General features: G+C 41.4%; 2 protein-coding genes across 2 annotated transcripts; both read right to left on the bottom strand.

The window, feature by feature from the left end:
- On the bottom strand, positions 1-2,880 carry LOC126719481 (uncharacterized). The gene is made up of 2 exons (XM_050422030.1): positions 1,865-2,880; positions 1-1,720 (listed from the first exon to the last, which is right to left on the bottom strand). Exons 1-2 carry the CDS (start codon positions 2,878-2,880, stop codon positions 1-3), a joined length of 2,736 nt encoding a protein of 911 aa, XP_050277987.1.
- Positions 2,881-3,069: 189 nt separating this feature from the next.
- Positions 3,070-4,329, bottom strand: LOC126719482 (uncharacterized). Its single transcript, XM_050422031.1, has one exon. It carries the CDS (start codon positions 4,327-4,329, stop codon positions 3,070-3,072), a length of 1,260 nt encoding a protein of 419 aa, XP_050277988.1.
- Between the last annotated feature and the right edge of the window lie 3,904 nt (positions 4,330-8,233).

An 8,233-nucleotide genomic window follows, 5' to 3' on the forward strand; every position in this document is an offset into this window, starting at 1 on the left:
TTATGCAAATGGCCATGGGGAAGCTATGGTCGTCATTTTCTCTGCTGGAAGCCGCTGCACATTCCCGTATCGTCGGCATTTGTCGCACCTCCTGACGATCTCAGCAACGTCTACCTGCATGGTTGGCCAAAAATATCCTGCCCTTACCACTTTGTTTACTAGGGATCTGGAGCCGGCATGATCGCCGCAAATTCCTCCGTGTACCTCCTCCAAGATGTATTTGGCCTCTTCCTCGTCGACACACTTCAAGTAGGGCATAGAGAAGCCTCTCTTGTACAAGACGTCATTCAGGATCGTGAATCTGGCTGCCCTCTTCTTGATCTTTCTGGCTTCTTCGGTGTTTTGAGGTAGGTGCCCGTCCTGGAGGAAGGACATTATGGGCGTTATCCAAGTATCAGTGCTCTGGATGGCGAAGGTTGCAACTTCCTCGATACTAGGGTGTTTTTGGACTTCCATCGCCAGGTTCGTGCCAGTCCCTTCTTCCTTTGATGACGCTAGCTTTGAGACTTCGTCAGCCCCCATATTCTGACTTCTTGGGATTTGTATGAACTCCACTGTATCGAATTCCTGAGCTAGCTGTCTTGCCAACTTGAGGTATTTCTGCATTCTTTCTTCTTTTGCCTCGTATTCTCCCCTGATCTGTCCAATCACTAGCTTTGAATCACTTTGGATCAACAAATTCTTGGCATCAAGTGCTTTCCCAAGCCTCAGTCCCGTCAGTATTCCTTCGTATTCAGCTTCGTTGTTGGTGGCTGGGAACCTTAGTTGGACCCCATATTTCAGCACTTCTCCGTCTGGGGTGGTTATGATGACCCCCACTCCCCCCTTCTTTTGGGCTGACGAACCATCAGTCTGTATTATTAGTTTATCTGCTTCGTCTGTAATCATGTCTTCGTCAGGGGACGTGAATTCGACGATGAAGTCCGCCAGAGCTTGTGCCTTGATCGCTGTTCTGGGATGGTACTCGATGTCAAATTGACTAAGTTCAATTGCCCACTGGACCATTCTCCCTACTGCTTCTGGCTGGTTCATTGACTTCTTGATTGGTTGGTCCGTCATTACGAGAATAGGATTTGACTGGAAATATTGCCTGAGCTTGCGCGAGGCCACTATCAGTGCAAACGCAATCTTTTCGATCCTTGGGTATCTGGATTCAGCCCCTTGGAGAGCTTGGCTGATGTAGTAAACCGGGAGTTGCTTCTTGCCCTCTTCTCTAATCAAAGTTGCACTTACTGCCGAGGCTGACACCGCCAGGTATAGGTATAGGTTTTCTCCTTCTTTGGACGGGCTTAGGAGAGGAGGACTGCTCAGGTATTGCTTCAGCTCTTGGAACGCCGCTTCGCACTCGTCGGTCCAAGCAAAAGCCTGCTTTAGTGTCTTAAAAAAGGGCAGACATTTGTCTGTGGCCCTAGAGACGAACCTGTTTAAAGCTGCTATTCTTCCTGTGAGTTTTTGAACATCCTTGACGGTTTTGGGTGAGGCCATGTCAATGATAGCTCGTACTTTCTTTGGATTCGCTTCTATTCCTCTTTGGGACACCATGAATCTCAAGAACTTCCCCGAAGCTACCCCAAAGGCACACTTGCTTGGATTCAACTTCATCTGGTGTTTTTTGAGGGTTGCAAAAGTTTCCTCTAAGTCGTCCAGATGTTTGAGCTCTTCCTTGCTCTTGACGAGCATATCGTCCACGTACACCTCCATGTTCCTGCCAATCTGCTGGCTGAACATTTTGTTTACCATTCTCTGATACGTAGCTCCAGCATTTTTCAGCCCAAAAGGCATCACCTTGTAACAGTAGAGTCCTTAACTTGTGATGAAGTCTGTCCTCTCCTAGTCTTCTTCAGCCATCTTTATCTGGTTGTACCCTGAGAAGGCGTCCATGAACGTCAGTAACTTGTGTCCAGCGGTGGAGTCCACGAGTTGGTCTATCCTTGGTAGAGGGAAGCTGTCATTTGGGCATGCTTTGTTCAGATTGGTGAAGTCTACATACATTCTCCACTTTCCGTTTGCTTTCTTTACCAGGACAACGTTGGCAAGCCATTCAGGATAATATACTTCTCGGATGAATCCAGCCGTCAAGAGTTTGGTTACTTCCTCTGCAACTTCCTGATCTCGCTCTGGGGCGAAGGTTCTTCGTCGTTGCTGAACGGGCTTCTTGCTGGGATCCACATTCAGCCTATGTTGGATAACTTCTGGAGATATGCCTGGCATGTCCTCGTGACTCCATGCAAAGACATCTAGATTCTCTTTAAGGAACTTTATGAGTCTTGTTCTCATCTCGGGGCTTAGCGTCGTCCCTATCTTGGTCGTTTTACCTGCATTTCCTTCTACCAATTCCACTGTTTCCAAGGTCTCCATCCCGTCTTCCTCTTTTTCTTCAATCGTCCACGTGTGGTTTTCCTTTCCTGCCAGTACGGCCTGATAGCATTCCCTTGCCAGGACTTGATCACCTTTAACTTCACCCACGCCGTTGTTTGTTGGGAACTTCACCTTTAAACAGTAGGTTGACGTTGCCGCCTTCCACTTGTTGAGGGTGGGTCTCCCAATGATGACATTGTAGGATGAGGGACAATCTACCACCAGGAAGTCTACTTGTTTGGTTAATTGCAATGGGTAGGTCCCTGCCGTCACTGTCAGTGTCACTATACCCCTGGGGTAGACCCTGTCTCCACTGAAACTAACGAGTGGAGAGTCAAAAGGGCGAAGCCTTTTTGGATCTAATCTCAGCTGCTGGAAGGCCGGGAAGTAGATGATATCCGCTGAGCTCCCGTTATCAACAAGGATCCTTTTGGTATTGAACCCTTCTATATTCAGCACTATGACCAGGGGATCGTTGTGGGGCTGCTTTACTCCCCTGGCGTCTCCTTCAGTGAAGGACATGTCTTGGTATGTTCGTCGGTGCTTGGACGGAGGCATGGTGTGGACGCTGTTCACCTGTCTATGGTATGCCTTTTTTAGTGATCTGAATGAACCTCCTGAGAATGGTCTTCCTGTGATCGTGTTTATCTCCCCGATCACCTTACGTGGAGGCTGTGACGGATGGTCGTCATCCCGAGTGAAGGATTCACGCTAGGTCCTGTTGTCGTCTCTGAACTTGCTATATTCCCCTTTCTTTACATAGTTCTGCAACTTCCCTTTCCGTATTAATTCCTCTATTTGCTCCTTCAGGTCTCTGCACTCTTCTGTGTTGTGGCCGTGGTCTCTATGGAACCGGCAGTACTTGCTCTTGTCACGTAAGTTGGGGGATGAGTGTAATGGCCTGGGCCATTTGAGGTAGTGCTCGTCCTTGATCTGCGTGAAAATCTTGTCAACAGGCATAACCAAGGGAGTAAATTTTACCGTCCGAGGATTTTTATCGTCATTCCTCCTATTCCCGTCATTGTTCCGACGTTCTGGTCTGTCTCGCTTTTGCCCCCTACGGTCATCTTCCCTCTTGACCTTGTCTCCTGGCCTCTCGGTATCTTTTATGGCAACCAGGGCATCTTCCACGTTCATGTACTTTTGTGCCTTCAGGAGCATCTCCGCCATCGTCTTCGGAGGGTTCTTTGCAAGAGAGGCCACGAGGTCTCTGGATCTCAACCCTGCTTTGAAGGTCGTCAGCTGTACCTTGTCATCAACTTCGTCTACTTCCAGAGTTTCCCTGGTGAATCGCTTGACATATGACCTCAGAGTCTCCTTCTCTCCCTGTCTTATGGTGAGTAAGTAATCTACTGGCCTCCTTGGGCGCTGTCCCCCTATGAAGTGGCGTAGGAAGGCACTGCTCAGCTGATCGAAATTGTCTATGGACGAGTTTGGCAACTTAGTAAACCATTCTCTTGCAGCTCCTTTGAGAGTTGTCGGGAAGGAGCGACACAATATCTCGTCAGGTGGTTGCTGAAGACCCAGAGTCGTCTTAAAGGTATTAAGATGATCCTGGGGGTCCTTGAGTCCGTCGAATGGCTCTAACTGAGGCAGGCGAAACTTCGACGGCACAGGGCATTCAAGTACCACAGCAGTGAATGGCGAATCCGTAACTCTTATCATTTTGTCTACGCTTCGGTCCGTCTTCTCTTTGATAGCGCTCCTTAGTTCATCCATCTCTTTCCTCATTTCTCGAAGAAGATCTGAGTTCTGTTCGTCCGGAGTTGCTGGTCTTCGGGGGGTTTCCCTCCGTTGACTATCCCCTTCTTCCTCCATGTTACCCTTGGACCGGTTCTCTTCCTGTTGAGCTTGTTGAACCTGCTGGAGCCGCAACTTCATTTCCTGGTTCTGTTTGGTGAGTTCTTCAATGGTGGCTGCGAGGGCCTGGACTTGCTGGGCCAAGGCTGTTGAGTCTGAGTTGGATTCCATTTGAATGCAGAGGGTTGATGGGAACTACGTTTTCAGATATGAATCTGGAAATAGCGTCCCCACAGACGGCGCCAGACTGATGATGCACAAGATCGTCAGCAAGAATGAGCAGATGGAACCCTTTGTAGTGCGAGAGAGTATGCTTAATGATGGTCACCGGTGTGGTGCCTGCCACAACGTCTCCGATGCCAAAGTTAGAAAGATAAATAGAAATTAAGAATCAGAATATGCTCTCAAGATGTCAGTATGTGTATATATCGTACCTTTTGTTGACTCTGTGAGAGCTTTATACCTGCGGCCTTGGGGGCTAGCCGTTGGGGTGGTTAATGCTTTCTCAAGTAACGCCCTTGGTCCAGTAATGAGACTTTTAAGAGGTTCCCAATGGTCTGCTGGGTTGATTTCGTAACCGCTCAGGTCATTGATTGGCTGCATTGAATGACTCCCTGCCTTCGTCAGTGATGATAGCTTTCTTCGTTGTTCCAAAGGACTTCGTCAAGGATGCTTCCTTCGTCATTAGTGTTATCTTCGTCTCTGATGTAGCATCGTCATTCCCATCAATATTCTAACTTCAAAATTCATATCATGTTCAGATTTCCCATCCAATAAGAGAAAAATAACCAATTTTTGTTTTGTTAATCTTATACATATTCATCTTTTATCAACAAGTTTATGTTGAAAATTGGTTATCCGCATATTTGGCAGTTAAAGTTTGAATATTTTAAGATATTCTATAATTAATTGTGTATAATGGCTCCAATTTGCACATTGAGCCCATCTTGGTTTTTATGGCTACCTTGAAATGGAAAGTGAAACTAATGTTATCAAAAAATTCCCGTAATCAACAATGACAAGCATACTGTATAAATCCTTTTGTTTTTGTTCATTGACACCTATAAAGTATAAACTTACTGTTAAAGCACAATCATTGTACAATCTAGATCACAAACGGCCGCACGTGGTACATGCCTAGAGAGGCTCAAGTCTCCCAAAAACCCAAATCAGAAAAAAAAAAAAAAAAAAAAAAAAAAAAAAAGTGATTAACTTTTTGTAAATTGATTAAATTTTTTTTACTTCAACTACAAAATTGGTTATAACATAATACTACAACTTTCTTTTAAAAAATTAACATTACTACATATTTTAAAAATCTAACTATTGAATTGCATGTTTTTTATACTTTTAATACAAATATCAAATTTTGTGACAATAAAATATTATTTACTATATGATTTATAAACTTACATTTTATTCATAATTTTAAATTACAAAAACTTGCAATTTAAATAATTTATTGATGATATAGCCATTGATTTTTAATTTTCTAGAAATTTTGCAAGTATGGAAGATATAAGAAGAAATTGTAAATCTAATGGTTGATTTGTCAAAATTCACCTTCAATAAAAAGATATTGAGTAAGGTTGTAGCCGTAAACTATAACCAATTTTGTAACTAAATTTTTTTCTTAAAATAATGTTTAATAAATATAAGCATATAGGTTTTCAGTGTATGCGAGATTTGAACTATGGATCTTTTATTCTACAACAAGAGAATTTAATTAAAACTTACAATAAGACCTCCATTTGGGTGTTTAATTAAAAGCTTTATTTAGTACCACCAATGCTAATGCTTTAAGAGAGCTTTTTAATGGACTATACAAACATGAGTAGAAAAGCAAGGAGAACGACGTGCTGAACAAAATCCCACCTCCAAAGTTAAATGACCAACAAATAATAGGACTGGATACCCCAATTACGCAAAAAGAGATAGTTAAGAACTTTGAAAGCACTAAACCCGATGATATTCCATCTTATTTTACCATAATTTTGAAGTGTGTAAAAGGCTCCATCATTAACATAGTGCAAGCATTTTCCACATGTTCTCCATGAATCCTCAAATCACCTCTTTATTTACCCATCCTTAAATTCCTATACCCTATCACATTTTAGACCTATCAATTTATGCAATGTTATCTATAAGTTAATTTTTTAAAAAATTAGTTAATGTACTTAAACCCGATGGATCAACTCATTTTCTAAATGCTTTTATTTAATGTAGGCTTATCACTAATAACTTAATTCTAGCCCATGAAATCTATCAAATTCTAAAAAAGAAAAAAAACACAGGAAAACGGAGTTTGGAACATTGAAACCTAATATGAATATAGTCTATGATAGGCTAAGCTAGGACTTCATTTCAGCTATAATCAAAGTTGTGAATTTCAGTCCTAAGTGGTAGGGTGGATAATGGAATGCGTATCCACAATTTCCTTTACTATCTTGGTAAATGGAAGCCACATCACAACTTAATTTCTTCCAATATCCCAATAGTGATATTTGTTAAAAATTTCTTTGCAAAAAAAAAAAAAAAAAACCCATTAATTTGAATTTTTTTTTAATAACTTTAGCCTTGATTGAATTGGTTTCTTTATAATAATACCAATTAACCATGAATTAGCTTCAATTGAATTGGTTGTCTTAATGCCAAAATCATGAAATATTGACCATGTTATTGGTAGGTTAAATGTCTTTTATGCAAAATACGGTCACATTTCTATGAAGATTTTTCACATGTAAAGTATTTTAAACATAAAATATAATTTTAAAAAAACTCATAAATTTTAACGATGTCGTTTATATTGAATACCTCAATTTAGCTTCAAATAGATTCCTTTCAAATCTTACTCAAATTCGTGATCTGCAAAAAGGGTCTAGTCTAGGGTCGACTCAATACATTTTGGGCTAAACACAAATGTAGAATATATTGTTACTTAATATTTTATAAGCGATATATGAATTAGGAAAAAGAATTCAACATCTTTATATAATTTAATACAAAACAATCGTTATCAAAATAAACAGGAAAAATTACTCTTTACTACCCTAAAACTATGCCCCAGATTACGCTTTGTACCCTAAACTATTTGAATGCAAAGTTTGCACCCTAAATTATGACTATTGTTACACTTTACACCCCGACATTAGTTTTACTATTAAGTTAGATGAAATATAAAGCATATGACTTGCATATGTGTAGTGCTTAAGTGGCACAAACTTAAAAGACCAAAGACCAAATTCAACACTTTACACCCTAATTCAACTCTTTTTTTTTTTTAATTTTTAATTATATATATATATATATATATATGAATAAAAAGGGGGGGGGGGGGCGGGGGCGACCATGTGTGACTCACCCCCTTGGGCGTGACCATAAGGGCACCCCCCGCTAGGGAATGTTGGATTAAATCATAGTTATTGTGATTGGGGTGCCACAAACCTCACCATAACACCCCAAGAGAGCTAGCAGTAAGGCGCAACGCATGAGTGCTCCCACCTCCCATCCCTAGTACTTGCTAGGGTTCGAACAAGGGATCATTGCGCATGCACGTAGGATCCTTGCCGCTAGGCCACCCCTCTTGGGGCAAAAATTCAACTCTCTTATGAGTATTAGCCCCTCTCCCCAAATCAAAATCTCTGCCACCCTAAATCCTCAAATCAAAATCATATTTGGTAGTTTTGAGTCTGTATACACTATAAGGTTGTTATAGTTGGTCATGGTCCTCAAGGTGGTAGTGTGAATGATACCAGGGAAGAGAATTGATAAGGCCAACAAAAGGGCGTAGGAAGCAGACTTGCTTTATAATACAAAAAAGGAAAAAAAATTAACACAATGAACCACACTAGTGGCAATCAATAAAAGAAATTAACATAGTTTTTGTTGGGTTAAGGAATTTGGGTGAGCCACGCTAGTAGTAGTGGCAATCAGATAAAGAAAGGAAAAAGAAGTATATAATCAATTAACATAGTGATGGAGCAATAGTGGTGCCAACTGCCAAGGGGTTGATATGTAGAGAGAGAGAGAGAGCTGGAAAAAGAAAATTTTGTTTTTAAATAATTGGAAAGAGGGG

This window comes from Quercus robur, chromosome 3, assembly GCF_932294415.1.
Source record: "Quercus robur chromosome 3, dhQueRobu3.1, whole genome shotgun sequence".
Taxonomy (NCBI): Eukaryota; Viridiplantae; Streptophyta; class Magnoliopsida; order Fagales; family Fagaceae; genus Quercus; species Quercus robur.